The sequence below is a fragment of the Lagopus leucura genome, unplaced genomic scaffold, assembly GCF_019238085.1.
Source record: "Lagopus leucura isolate 7727_CA_CO unplaced genomic scaffold, USGS_WTPT01 Super-Scaffold_100015, whole genome shotgun sequence".
NCBI classification, from domain to species: Eukaryota; Metazoa; Chordata; class Aves; order Galliformes; family Phasianidae; genus Lagopus; species Lagopus leucura.
In genome coordinates, this window is record NW_024962269.1 from 1,462,559 (window position 1) to 1,477,097 (window position 14,539).

The 14,539-nt window shown below is 43.9% G+C and overlaps 2 protein-coding genes across 2 annotated transcripts; one reads left to right on the forward strand and one right to left on the reverse strand.

The window, feature by feature from the left end:
* Positions 1 to 530: 530 nt before the first annotated feature.
* RPS27L (ribosomal protein S27 like) lies at positions 531 to 4,115 on the forward strand. The gene is made up of 4 exons (XM_042875900.1): positions 531 to 631; positions 722 to 830; positions 2,764 to 2,874; positions 3,925 to 4,115. Exons 1-4 carry the CDS (start codon positions 626 to 628, stop codon positions 3,951 to 3,953), a joined length of 255 nt encoding a protein of 84 aa, XP_042731834.1. The 5' UTR covers positions 531 to 625; the 3' UTR covers positions 3,954 to 4,115.
* Positions 4,116 to 7,652: 3,537 nt separating this feature from the next.
* On the reverse strand, positions 7,653 to 13,980 carry LACTB (lactamase beta). Its single transcript, XM_042875899.1, has 6 exons — positions 13,729 to 13,980; positions 13,451 to 13,517; positions 11,790 to 11,980; positions 11,135 to 11,480; positions 10,454 to 10,619; positions 7,653 to 8,525 (listed from the first exon to the last, which is right to left on the reverse strand). Exons 1-6 carry the CDS (start codon positions 13,978 to 13,980, stop codon positions 7,982 to 7,984), a joined length of 1,566 nt encoding a protein of 521 aa, XP_042731833.1. The 3' UTR covers positions 7,653 to 7,981.
* Between the last annotated feature and the right edge of the window lie 559 nt (positions 13,981 to 14,539).

Below are 14,539 nucleotides of genomic sequence, written 5' to 3' on the forward strand. Positions count from 1 at the left end.
CCAAAGAAAACCATAAATCTCTCTCAGACTCTGAAGCGATCAGCCCAGTTTCTCTCTTCTGGCTGATAAACCACGTTCGTTTCAAGAAGGCTGGGAGGCAGGAGAAGCCTCATGGCCATCAGCTGGCTGTGCAGTGCTGGTAATGGAGTGAGTCACAGTGCTGCAGATCGAAGTCCCCATGATACAGCAAGAAATTTTTGCGAAATATGCGTGTCGTCAGCACACAGAGCGTAACGAGATGCACTAATGAAGTATCTGCCTCACAGGGCGATGGCTGCGATGGGGAAGAGGAAAGCTAACAGAACGGCCCGAAGCCTGGGTCTGCAACACGGAGTAACAGCAGGCTGGGGCGGGGAAGGAGGCGTTTGGGAACCGGTGTGCAGCCGCAGCTCCGGAGAGACCGTGGCAGCTTTGATGTACAGCTCTGAAAGCTGCAGTAAACGCTCAGAACAACTTCTACTAAGCGCGTCAGCCCTCTGCCCAGGGACGTAGCGGCAGACTGTCGGGAAGGCCTTTCGTAGCAGCCATTTCCGCCGCTCAGCGCCCCGCCCCGCCCCGCCCCCCGCACCATCGAGCCGAGTCCTCCGAGCGCCCCGAGCAGCGATCCGCGGGAGGCCCCGCAGCCATGCCCGTGAGTTGCGTGGGGCTGCGGGGGGGGGGGGGGGGAGGGCGCGGAGGGGTCGGGGGGCGCTTGTGTAACTGACGGTTCCGTCCTACCCAGCTGGCCAGGGACCTGCTGCACCCCTCCCTGGAGGAGGAGAGGAGGAAGCACAAGAAGAAGCGTTTGGTGCAGAGCCCCAACTCCTACTTCATGGACGTCAAGTGCCCAGGTAACGGCCCGCGGGTCGCTCGACGGGCGCGGGATGAGCTGCCTCGCGTGCTGCTGGGGCGGGGCGCCGGCCGTGCGGACACCGCAGCGACGGACGGACGCGGTCCTGCGCCGCCCGTGCGGGTCGGGCTGCTGTCCCAGGTGCTGCCTATGCCTGCTTGTCACACACCTCGCTTTTGGCTCACGAGTATCATCTAACTGCCTTCACCCTTATCGGCTCCAGCAGCGCGTGTTCTGACAGGAGGATACCACAGAAATCAGCAAATGCTGCCACGTGTCTCCCAGACACTACTGCAGCATAAGGAAGCTGTAACACTGAGAAAACAGGAGAAAATGTGTCGACTCACAGTAGCAATATCCTGACCAGAAGTAAGGAATTGATGCTGCACTCAGTTTTCTTGTTATCTTGGTAGTTTAGATCTCTAAGAAGCTCTCAGACATCATTTTCCATCTAAAAAGTGAGGTAAAATCATTAAAACTATTGGAAAATGCAGTGTTGGCTTAAAAAAAAACAAAAACAAAAATCACTAAACCACACAAATGGAAGTTCTCTTGGGAGAGGGAGGTGGTTGCCCCCCTCTACTCGGCTCTTGTGAGGCCCTGTCTGCTATACTGCACCCAGGCTTCCAGCACAAGAAAAATGTGGAACTCTCGGAACGAGTCCAGATGAGGGCCACTCAGATGATCAGAGGGCTGGAGCATCTCTCCTATGAGGAGAGGTTGAGGGAACTGGGCTTGTTTAGTTTGGGGAAGCTCCAGGGAGACCTCATTGTGGCCTTCTGATACTTGAAGGGAGTGTATAAACAGGAGGAGGAGACTGTTTATGAGAGTGGATAGTGATAGGACAAGGGGAAATGGTTTTAAACTGAGACAGGGGAGGTTTAGGTTGGATATAAGGAGGAAGTTTTTCACACAGAGGGTGGTGAGGCACTGGAACAGGTTGCCCAAGGAGGCTGTGGATGCCCCATCCCTGCAGGCATTCAAGGCCAGGCTGGATGTGGCTCTGGGCAGCCTGGGCAGCTGGTTGGTGACCTGCACACAGCAGGGGGTTGGAACTGGATGAGCACTGTGGTCCTTTTCAACCCAGGCCATTCTGTGATTATGTGATTGTGAGGGAGCTTCCTGAGCACCTTTCTCAAAATTCATTCTATTTTATCCTCTCCAGGCCACATGTTCTGAAAATGGTGGCTGTGCTCATCATTCTGTTTGTCTGTATTCTGTATCCACCTCAAGATTAAATATGTTCCAAATTATCCCTCTCATTCCTCCTAAACAGTTAAAAGTACTTTACAAGGAGAGTACCAAAGGGTGTGAAAATCCTCTTGTCTAAGACTTGTATGAAGTTGATTTTATATTTTCTTCGAGCTGTAGAATTTAGAAGTTTCAAAGTGTTCCTGATGCCCCTTCCTGAATCTGGACTGCAGTGAAGCTGTTCTGTGCCAGCCTCGTGGTGTCAGTGTGGTGCTAGCACTGGACAATACAGCTATGCCGTATGTGTACTAATGATTAACAGAAAGCAAACAGCCTTGAACAGCAGTGCTTATGTTCACAGCTGCCAGGCTTCATCATCAGCAATGTTCTCCCCCAACAAATAACCAGTTCTCTATCTAAGGCTGGTCTAGAACAAAGGTAAAGTGCCCGGCTCCTGCTTCTTGCAGGATCCATACTGCAGGTACATGAGGGCTTGTCAGCCAACAGAATCTGTTAATGATTTTCATGGGAGAGGCATACTAGTTTCAGTTAGCTAATGTGCTTGCTATGCATGCTAGTAAAAGCATGTGAGGACTTCATGCTCAGTTTTATTTGGTATGCTTTGTAATGTAATACTCATCTAGTCTTGAACAAGTGTACTCAGGGTATCTGGTTCAATTACACATACAATTAAAAACACACTAGAAATACTCAGTAGAAAACTTAACATTGCTGTTTTGCAGGATGCTACAAGATCACCACCGTGTTCAGCCATGCTCAGACAGTGGTTCTGTGTGTAGGCTGCTCAACTATTCTGTGTCAGCCTACTGGGGGAAAAGCAAGGCTCACAGAAGGTAAGGAGAAACGTTTAAGCAATCTGAATATCACACTTAAAACTGCACATCTGTGGACTTACGGCCTGCAGCTCTCTTAGCTTTGATTTTTGAAAACTACTACAGGAAAGCTTATTCTTCATATTGCTGAGCATTAGCTGATTAAAAAAAAACAACAAAAACTTGCAAGCTGGGGCCTATTTACAATGTTTTATGCAATGTTTTGTTTGTTTTATAATGACTAAGTAGGTAGGCCAGGGAGTTCAGAGCTAGATTTTGATCAGAAACAATTTTAGATTCAGTGACTTGTAACTTCCTTTAGCCTAACTGATACGGGATATTCAATTCTGAACTAACTTTAGAGGGTTTGGCAAGCCTAGAGTAATGCCATGCCACTGCTAGTCAGTGCTGGCTTGGTTGTTCATTTTTAAACAGCGCTGTAAGGCAATTCCTGATTCACATTACGTAGTCAAAATGCTTGTATAAAGTGTAAAAGAACAAATAACCTGCTAATACACACACATATATATAGGTAACTGCTATAGCACGGTATCTTGCAATGTAACCCAGTGTCCAAGATCTATGAAAAACACTGGAAACAGATGAAGGTTTAAAGTACTTTAAAAAATGAATGCAGATTTCATTCACCTTACAATTAAAGGATGAAAGGTAATTATATATGCAAATTGTACATAGTAGTACTTGTACCACATACTGCTATATAGTTGATAGGAAGACAGAATACCTGAAATAAGGCTGTTGAGCAGTTGGAAATGTGTAAGAACTCCTAGCAGCTGTTTCACTTTAGGGTTTGTACCACTAGAGAATAGAACAACAGACTGAAACTTTAAAGGCATCTGGAAAACCAAATACAAAAAAAAACAACAGTACACCCAAGGCTTACAGTGAGATGAATTCTGACTGGGTTAGAGTAGACTCAAAGTTAGTTAGCTCTTGTGGTACGAAAAGCTCAATATATTTACTATGCAAGCTTCCAACTTGAGTTGGATGAGCAGTTTTTCAAGATAATCTAGCAATGTAATGCTGCTTGTATTTGTGATTTCTTTACAGGCTGTTCATTTAGAAGAAAGCAACACTGAACAGTCTCTTCAACATACAGCAGTGGATCTGTGTTCCTGAAAGCCTTACCTGTTAAAAAAAATGCTTGATGTAACAATGTAATTATGACTGACTTTGTGAAAATGACACACTACTGGTGACTGATCAGCTGGAATCTTTTTCAATAAATGATTTGAAGTGCATTTTTTTTCCCTGTAAGTCGCAGACAGTTGAGCTCTATTTTTACAGCTTTAAACAGTGTTTTGTAATTGGGTGGTGTCATTTAATATAAAAATCTGAACCTTGGACTCGCTGCATCCTTCTTTCTGTTAATCATCAGCAGGGTAAACCATATGGTGACAGTCGGCACTAAGAACACATTTTTTATAACTGAATGCTGTGGCTGCTTCAATGGCCAGGGTTACAAAAGGTAGACAGGTTTAAAAAGGACATGCAGCTCAGCTGTTTCAACATGGCTTTGGTCCCCTTACTCTGTGGTAATAGTTATTTCTCAGATGCAGAATTACTCACACGTGTTCAGATGTTGTTCTGGAATGCCTGGTTTTCCCTCTCTCTAATCTGGTCTACAACCTGCACTCCACATTCTATACTGAGATTCCTATGCAAAAAAAAAAAAAAGAAGTATTTAAATCATTTTGCAAAATACTGAAAGCACTGAGCGTAGTGTAAGTATGTGGCATACAAGCCACAGTGCATATTTTCAGTATTAAGTATTGAAATTTAATCATTACCCTTTTGCAATGAGGAAACCGGTTTTTAATTAGCTGTTAAAAGCCATCCCCTCTTAAAGGGTTGCTAAAAAACTGAGATTTATTTTTAATACCATGATACACCCTTCAAACATGCCATCTTACACCTTGCTTTAATACTACTTAAAATTTTAAGTTACATGTCAGCATCATCTGTTTTAAAATATCACCTGTCTTGGTGAGCTCATTATCGTTAGGAATTTATTTGTTTCATTTTCATGATTAAAAAAACTCTATATGTTTCTAGTTAATTAGGAAAAAACCTGATATTGTAATTCAGTGCATTTGCAAGCTGTTTTATTTCACTTAATAGAGAACACTGATAATTACCAGGTGTGAGAAGCAGGTGTTTGATACAGAAACAGGTGCACCAATTTAGCATGCATACCTTCAAGAACAGAACAGGTTCATGTTTGTGCCATACTGTTTGCACAGGACAAGTTAAGAACGTGTCAGTCACCTCAGTTGCAATTAGTTGACCAGTTTTCTATACTTAATGCCAATGCATCAAGTAAGTGGCATCATGCTAAAGACGACAGCAATACTGTGACTTGGCCATTTGTGCTGTCAGACTGATGCTTAGTCTCCCCCATTTCTGCTCTCCTCCTACCTCTACCCAACACAGAAAAAGGTAAGATTTGTGATTAAGTGCCATATCAGAGAAACTCAGTGACACGTTTTGCTACATGTGATGGAAGACTTCTTAACATTTTCACATTTTACATAGCTGTACACATTACAGTAGACCTTTGAAGTTATAGGATGTAAAAACTATGTGGTCTCTGCATACAAAAGGCTGGTGGCTAATCAATCCACGAGGGGAGTGGGATACCGTCATGAATATCTTAGTGTTAAAAGTATCTTAAGACACTTCATTATTCACTTTCTTACATACTTCAAACACCTGTACGTCCAAAGGAATTCATTCCAGCGTGTTGGTGGTAACCAGTGGTAGAACCCAACAGAACGGCAAGTAGCTGCAACAAGGGAGGGTCAGGTTGGAGGTTCTTCAGTCAGGCACTGAACAGGCTGCCAAGGGCAGTGGTCATGGCATCCACCTTGCCAGAGTTCAGGACGTGACTGGATAACACTCTTATGGACTCTTATGGACTGATTTTTGGGTGGTCCTGTGTGGAGCCAGGAGTTGGACTCAGTGATCCTTACGGTCCCTTCCAACTCAGGATATTCTATGATTACTGTTTGGTCACACGTAGACAAGCACAATACAAGACCTACCCCTTCTGCATGCTCACTTTGTATCTAAACTCTCTCGCAATGGTCAGCTAGTGAAACTTGTCTCTGAAATACACAAAATGGTTTTCAAGAATGTTAAATGCCATTCACAAAATAAATGCATCATAATCCTGAAGTAGCAGTGTTACTTTTTAGGGTTTCCATATGTAAAACATTTTGTTCTGTCAACTTCTGTTCGCATATTCTCCAACATGAAAGCAATGCAGAACTACTTACCTACTCTTGCTCCCTATGGAAAATTGCCAATGATTCTGCTGCTGCAGGCTTAGCCAGCTAGCAGGTGTTCAAGACTGCAAAAAGCAATGTTGGCATTGTAGATGTTCATCTCCAGTACCTCTGTCCTGAATTGTCGAACAACATTAAAGACCTCAGTGAGTGCAGGTGAATATACTGCCTCACCAAATGAGCTTGTTCCATCATTCATGAATATGGAAGTAAATTTTTTGTGGGCCAGAAAAGCTAAGCAAACAGTTTGTAAGCTTTTACTGTTTTCACACAGTAACATTTCATTGTGCTGTTTTAGCACAGGAACAATTACTTATAATTATGAAGAGTCCCAAAGCAGCCCCCTACCGCCAGTGCAGGTAAAGCAATGACACCTCAAAGTAATAAATTTCTTCATTCGTCAGTCTTAGACAAAAAATATTCACAGGCATAATGGTAACACAGCTGACAACATGGCACTGCATCACATGGCAGATAGCAGTGTGAAGTTAATACTAAAAACTCTAGCTTGGGAAAGATGAAGGTAAGGCGACCTTCTTTCAACTGTTACTCAAAACATTTTGCTCCTTAAATTCAGAGGCAGAACTGCTAAACAGTGCAGGGTTTCAAGCATTATAACTCCTGTGGGATGGTTTGTTTCATCTCAACCTGGAAATACTGTCTGATGTAACCACAGGGAAGTGGAGTCTTGGAGATTGCAGAGATCGTGCACAGCATGATGGAATACATCAAATAAACATAATCAGCTGGTACTGTATTTCTATTGAAAGCATGAAGATTAGATACTGCTTATTTGGAAGTCTGCCAGAATTTCTTGTTCAGTCTTGTGCAAAAGTAATGCCTTGAGGTAGATGTCCAAAATAGAAACAAGGATGGTTTGGGGAAGACAAACAGAAAAACCCTCAAAGTGCATCACATTTCGACTACTGGCTTTGAGAATGGGCTTGAAATTTTACTGAGTTATTTTAGTTCCTAATTCATGAACAAAAGAAAAATCTACATTCCAGAATACAGTGCCATTTCCAGCTGTTGGCTACAACTGCTGCTACCAGCTACGTGCGTCATCCAGCAGTAAGGCTGCCTGATAGCTCACTGTGCTGTGCTACTCAGGTACATGTGAAACAACACCTTTATTTCCACACTACAGTAATGCCACATTTTATGTCTAACAAAGAATGGCGTTGAATATCTAAATAAAATTATTTTACACACATGACTCTATGGCCTTTCTTTTCCAATTCTTGGCAATACACAACTCTGACAAAAATGCACTTGATGGAAATCTTCCCAGAGGTAGCTTTGTTTTTTGCTTTTTAATCAAATTAAAAAACAAGTTGTATGTAAAAACACACATTTTGTCAACAGTAAAGTCATTCTGATTTTACTGTTTTCAAAGATCGGAACTGAGAATAAAGAATCAGGTCTTTTAAAAGCTTAGCACTGAAGGCAGATAATCTGCTGTTGTACTCAATAGGAGAAAGCAACGCTCTGTTTGTTCGGCCGCTGTTGTTTTATTTTTTGAATGTTGGTCAAATAACTGGATGAGGAAAAAGGCCTCACTGCTGAAATGATAACTTACACAGTTAACACGGGGAGTCAAATTTGCTTGTTACATTCTTCTTTCCTGTAAGGAGCTTCCCTGAGAGATGAATTCCAGTACACTTAAACGTGGCACCACTAACAGAATTTCAGTGAAGTGTTGATGCTTTTTCCTCACCTGTCCTTTGGGACCTCAGGGCCCAATTTGATCTCCGTTTCCATTTGTTTTTCATGTTCACTTACTCAACTTATTTCAACTTCACTTATTCATCTCTCTTTTTTTAACCTATATTTTGTGCCCGTTTTTCTTTATCAAATTCCCTTGCAATCTTTAAGGCAGTGCTGTTGAGGGAAACAGATTGCATATTACAGATAATGCTAACAATTACTCCCCTAGGTGGTGCCACTTCTGCAGTATCTTCAGCATGAGAGTCCAACTCTTCAGGAAGGATCAGGAGAACGCTGCTTGCACCCACTGCACCACCCGTATGAGATGCGTAGTGTCTCTGCCGCCTGCAAAAGCCACACTGTTGTTTTTTCTCTACTACAGCCCAAGCCATTGCATATTTACCATCCCTGTCCCATGATACTTCAGTTTTTGGCACTGGGGTCCACATCATTGCAACCGTGTCTGGTTTCAGGTACCCAGGCAGAAGCTTGCCATTGTTGCTTCTAAATTGTCCAGCTTGGTAACTGTACAACAAGGCATTTCCAAATTTCAGAAGGTCTCCTACTGATGACAGGAAGCCTCCACCAGCCCACTTGTAAGAGTTGTCCACATACGGTGCGTTTACCAGTCGTCCCTTTTTGTTGTAAACGTAACACCTAGAATTCAAGAACATTCAACTTGTCATCTCAGATACTTCCCTCAACTACCTTAACAGGGCAATCTGAGCATGTGTGAAATTGTTCTCATGAAAATGTTGTCTCGTTCAAAATATTTTTTCCTTAAATGTTTTTGTTTGTTTGTTTGTTTTTGAGAAAAATCAACACAAAAATTCATCCAGCACAGGACTTCTCTCAAATCCCTGTACTAGATTTCAAAAGTGTTTCAAGAAAGAGGAATCCTGCTGCTACCCTGCTGTTATCTGAGACCCAGCTGAAATTTCACCAAAGCCTCACAGACTCCATCTGTGATTAATTTCTCCCCCTGCTCCATTACGGTTACTACATACAACTCAATATTCTGAAACTAACAAAGCAAGCAGGAAAGAGAGTCTTGCAAAACCTGTCATTAAAATACAAAATTAAAACTACCAAGTGGAATTGCAGAATAAAGAGCACAACAGCAGCACAGACAGAGTTACACTTTTGCAATGGTACACTCCTGAATGGGTGCATTTCACACAGCAGATGAAAAGCACTGTTGCATACCTATACATTCTGATGAATTTCAAGCATAGTAAATCCACGGACTGCCTGTGGAAATGAATCACATAAAAAAGAAGGGAAGGGGAGGGGAGAGGGAGAGGGAGAGAAAAAGCAGCAAGCCTACTTTAGGCAGTACATGCTTCTATCCTCTATCTGGTCAACATGTACACTGGAAAACATCCAGGGAACTTCTGAAAAAGCTAGTACTGAAAACTGAGGCTGAAGCAAAGAAAGATAAATGGTCCAAGACGACTATCAGCTCTGCTGGTAACTTGCATATCTCAGTGTCCCTACACTCATTTGTTGTCACAATATAACTCATTATGAAGATGCTGAATACTTTACTCGCAGCTCTAAAAAAAATTTTGGAAATGTAAGGTTTTAAGCCTTTTTTTTTCTTAGTGAAATGCAGCAAAAGCAAACCATTAAAAAAACCACGACTTCTCAGTATTTTTCAGTCTGAGACATCAAGCTGGCTGCATGAGGAGGCAAAAACCATCACATGATGATCCCAGTGTTCCTTAAATAAGCCATAAAAAGACCATGAAACAGCACCTGTCCTAATTCTTTTACCCCTGCCATATTTTGGTTTATAGACTTGTTTATACACTTGCATCTCAAAAGGAACTTCACTACAGCAGCCTGATAATTTACAAGACCACTAGAATCCAGATCTACAAATAGCTGGAGAACCTCTGAATATTTGCAAGTGAAATAACTACACAAAACAACTTAGAATACAGCAGAAAAGCTACCCTTGAAAGATCTCCAATGCTACTGTTGTTAGCAACAACACCATGTAACAACATGTTTAATACACACTCACACAAGTACTATAAAACCTGGATCCAGCACATTCATAGCCATTTCCACTCTTTTACAGCACTTTGAAACCCACGCTTTTAAGAAAGTTGAAACCCATTGTTCTGAGGCTTGCCATCATCTGCTGTTGTGATTCAGTTGAATTTTTCTCCTGCACAGCAACTTAAAATGTGAATCAACAAATCAACCTTAGAGCTCATCCAGGTGGCTCAGTAAAATAAGGGCAGAGATAAGAAACTCAGCCCTTATTGCTCTGTTTTTCCCGATTTACATGTACCTGCTTAGCTGTAACCAACCTAAATGCAAACTCCTCAGTCACCCCCACCACGTCCACCCCCACGAGCACTATTATAATTGCTAATCTTATTTCTAGCTCTGTAATTTCACATTTATAGAACAAATAGTGCGGTGTTGACACAAAGTCACAGGATAACATGGCCCACTTCATTTAAAAGCATGACCAAAAAAGAACAGTGCACACTCTTAATTCAGTTGGCTCAAAGGCGAAAAGTGCAGCAAACACCACAGAAGCAGCAGAGTAAAACCTCATTCTTTCTTACCTTGCTCTGTTATATATCATTGCTTCGTTGTCATCCAGCACAGTTGACAGCATATCCAAGTCACGGAACATTTTTAGCATGTACTCTGTAAATTTCTGCCCCGAAACTCTCTCCACAACAGCACTTAGGAGAGTAAAGCCATATGTTGAATACAAGAACTGGCTACCTTAAAGAAACAAAGAGCACAGGGGGTTGAAGTCAGCTGCATGACGCTTAAATGGGAAGCTTATGGGACAACATTTAAGTAATCACGTGTGGAAACCAAAATGCATGCAGCAATGCAATGTTCTCACTCCAATTTTAACACCATGTCACAGGATTATGGCAATGGGTCCTAGGAATTGATGTGAGGCAGCAGACAGGCACTTGCAGGTAGCTCTGAGAATGGCTGTAACACATTTCTGGGACTCTGTGTAACCTGATTGGTTTGAGCATTACAAATACTGGCACTTGAAGACAACTGCATGACTGGACAGTTTGTGCAGGTCAGCCCAAATATTTCTCCATCAAGCTTTCAGTGGAGTACAGGAAGAAAGTAACACAACAGAACAAAAACAGAACGCACAAATATTATTTATGGGATGCTAATGAATATAAAGCTGTGCTGAATACAAAGCAATTTGAAACAACAACAAAAATCACCAGAAAAGTCTGCCTTGGTCAAAAGTAGCAGTAACTCACCTGGCTTGAAGAACAAAGGATCATTTTTGAATATCTTCAGCGATTCAATCACGCTCTCAAATTTTTCCTTCAAATAATACTCCTCATGTTCAAACTCCTTGTCTCTCCTGCCAGGTTTTGAATTTCGGCTTTTTACTTCACCTTCGTGTTCCTTCTTTGGCTTGTCAGAGTCAGTCTTTTCAATGCCTTTGCCATCTTTCTCTTTCTGTTCTTTATCTTGGCCGGATTTTGTCAGTTTAAGTGCTCTGTTTGCCTTTTCCTTTTCTTCCTTTACTTTTGCAATATCTTTTTCATAGTGACGAATCCCACTCAAGTGCGAGACTAACAACCTTGTGGTAATAGTGACCTAGGTAGAAAAGGACAACAGGAGCTCTCTTTGTTAAAAATAAAATGCACGTTGATTCACCAGAAAGTAAAACCCAACATGAAGACAGAGATGGAAGACCTTCTAAACTCCATGTACCAAAAGGAGTTAAACTACATCAATAAATGCACATTACACACTCTAAAACTGAAGATCCACACTTCCAACACTGCTTTTTGAAGCATCAAACATCAGCACTTGTCTGAACGGCTTCTGGCACGTTACAGGACAGAGCACAAAACAGCTGTACATACACACCTGTGCAATGGCAGGAACAAAACAACCACGTACCTTTTCACCTTCATAGACTTTTTCTGGAAATTCAGGGACGTATTTCTGCACTGGAGCATCTAAGTCCAGCTTCCCCTCTTCCCACAGTTTGGCAACAGCCATCATGGTGAGACACTTGCTGATACTGGCAATTCTCATGATGGTCTCTGGCTTACACATCACACGATTCTCTACGTCGGCGTAACCCAAACCTGTAAAGAAGTAAAAACACAGTGGGAGATATTTCACACAGAGACATGCTGAACTTTTTGCTGGATTTTTCTGGATTTATTGGTTCCCCGAAACTTTTTTCTTCTAGCTGAATTGAGACATGAAGCAGTGGATTGTGTTTCTGTTTCACTTAAGCGAATAACACTTTAATTTAGTAGGACAGGTTAATTAAGCCCCCTGGTATTATCCAACATCAACCCAAATTAATGATTAAGAACACAAGAAAACCCTTTAATTAAGACTGAAGATTAAACCAAAACTTAGGTTCCTACGGTCAAATATTCACTGTAAAAAACAAAATCGAATCTAGATCGTAAAATAACTGTCCAATGGTCCTCAATGCTCTATTATTACTCCAAATTAATGTTTAAAATACTGAAGGGTCATATTTTACCAGTACAGAAGTTAAGAAAGGACATTACTCAACTCATAACAATCACCTACATTGTAAAGCTTCACCAGACAGTTCTGTTACAGTTTCATGATCTCCTGGCATGACTTTAATTAAAGGAAAGTGTAAGAATCTCAGCACCAGTGTTTTCCTATGTAAAAACACATCAGTCTGGCAACACTAACTGGAATTAAGGCAGTATTACCAGACACTCCAACCAGCCTTCAATTTCAGATGGGCTTGAAGAAGCTGAAGGTGATGCTTCAGCATTAATGCTATAAAGTGCAGCAATTTTCAGTACGAGCGCTTCTGTGACACCTGAAAGCAGTCAGGCTATGCAACACTGTACTGTAATAGTAAATGACTCAGAAACAAAACTCAGCAAAGAACAAGAAGTAAATGACAACAGTTGCCCAAGACCATTTCTTTTTTGTACACAGAGTTACACTCTGGTGTTTTCATCGCACATGTGAACACAGATGCTGTACTCCTAAGGAAAACACCTGTCAAATCTCAAACTGCTCTCATCATTTCAGCAAGAAAGCAAAAGGAGGGAGGAGGAAACACTTCTCACATCCCTGCTGCCTTACTCAAGGCAGTGCTGACCTCGGTATCCATGCATGGCACCACACGGAAAGCTCTAGCAGGGCTGATGCTCCCACTTGTGACCGTCCTGCTATGGGGTCTGGCAGCCAGGGTGACAAACCACCACCCAACACAGGTTCCCACATGCACCTCCCTGCAGGTCAAGGGACTCTGCACAAATCTTATACAGACCTCTGCTTTCCTCGTTAGATATGCTGAGACCAGGTAAAACTGTCAGATTATGACACTGAGTCAAAAGATTCTGCTACTCAGCTCTGCCACAATGGAAGAGAAACAGCTTCGTGCTGTTACATTACGATTAATGCATTCCAACACCGCCACAATAAAACGCACGAGAGCTGCCTCTCCGGATTCCTGAGAGGCAAAGGGGGTTGGCCTGGAAGCACCGCGCTGCTCCCCAGCACTGCCTGCAGCCGCGTCCCGAGGCACAAACCGGCACGACGCCCGCACCGACCTTCGGACCACACCTCCCTTCCATCCACAGAAACTCCGACCAGGATACCCGGGATGCCCGCTTCGTCCTGAAAAATAAATTAGACAACACAAAGGAGAATCTTTACAGTCCGGCAACAGCTTTTCCCGAGCTCCGACGTGCAGAGCAGCGCTCCGAGGACACACAGCCCGGCAACTCTGAGAAACACCGGGACTACGCGGTGAAAGTACGCGCTTGTAATTCAACGCAGTCAGCGATCGGGAGCACAAGGAAAAAACAAAAAGCAGGTAGCTCGGCACCTTGATCCGCCGCAGCAGGTCCCGGCTCCTCTCGATGGCCGCTCCGAATCCCCGACGTGCCGCCGCCGCCTCCTCCTCCTTCTCCGGCCCGCCGCCCGCCTCGCTGCCCGCCGCCGCCTTCACGCCCAGCGCCAGTCCCAGCGCCAGCCCCCAGCCCCAGCGCTGCCCGCCGCCGCCGCCGCTCTCCCCTCGCCGGGCCGCCGCCAGCCCGACCGCCGCCACCCGCCGCACAGCCCGCGCCAGCCCAGACATGGCCGCCCCGCCGCCCCGCCCGCCAGGCGGCTCCAAGCCGCTGCCGAGCGCTCGAACCGAGCCCCGAACGCGTCGAGCGGGAATGGCGGCCCGGGGCTGGGACAGGCGGCGCAGTTCCTTACGAGCGTTTCATTCCCCGGTGACAGTTTTAGAGTCACGTTTCACAGAGTCACAGAATGGCCAGGGTTGGAAGGGACCTCAAGGATCACGAAGCTCCAACCCCCTGCCACACGCAGGGCCACCAACCTCCCCATTTAATACCAGCCCAGGCTGCCCAGGGCCCCATCCAACCTGGCCTTGAACACCTCCAGGGATGGACGGGGCATCCACAGCCTCTCTGGGCAGCAGTTCCAGCACCTCACCACTCTCATAGTACAGAACCTTCCCCTGACATCCAACCTAAATCTTACCTCCCTCAACTTAAAACCGTTTCCCCTTGTCCTGCAGCTATCAGCCCTTTCAAAGAGTTGATTCCCCTCCTGTTTGAAGGTTCCCTTCAGGTACTGAAAGGCTGCAATGAGGTCACCCTGCAGCCTTCTTTTCTCCAGACTGAACAAGC

Excerpts from the sequence above, each read along its gene's own strand:
- LACTB (XM_042875899.1), bottom strand. The coding sequence starts at position 13,980 with ATGTCTGGGCTGGCGCGGGCTGTGCGGCGGGTGGCGGCGGTCGGGCTG. Across the intron at positions 13,518-13,728 it reads ACCTGCTGCGGCGGATCAAG|GACGAAGCGGGCATCCCGGG; the intron begins GTGCCGAGCTAC and ends TTTATTTTTCAG. Across the intron at positions 11,481-11,789 it reads AAGTCTATGAAGGTGAAAAG|GTCACTATTACCACAAGGTT; the intron begins GTACGTGGTTGT and ends TTTTCTACCTAG.
- RPS27L (XM_042875900.1), top strand. Across the intron at positions 831-2,763 it reads CATGGACGTCAAGTGCCCAG|GATGCTACAAGATCACCACC; the intron begins GTAACGGCCCGC and ends GCTGTTTTGCAG. Across the intron at positions 2,875-3,924 it reads AAAAGCAAGGCTCACAGAAG|GCTGTTCATTTAGAAGAAAG; the intron begins GTAAGGAGAAAC and ends ATTTCTTTACAG.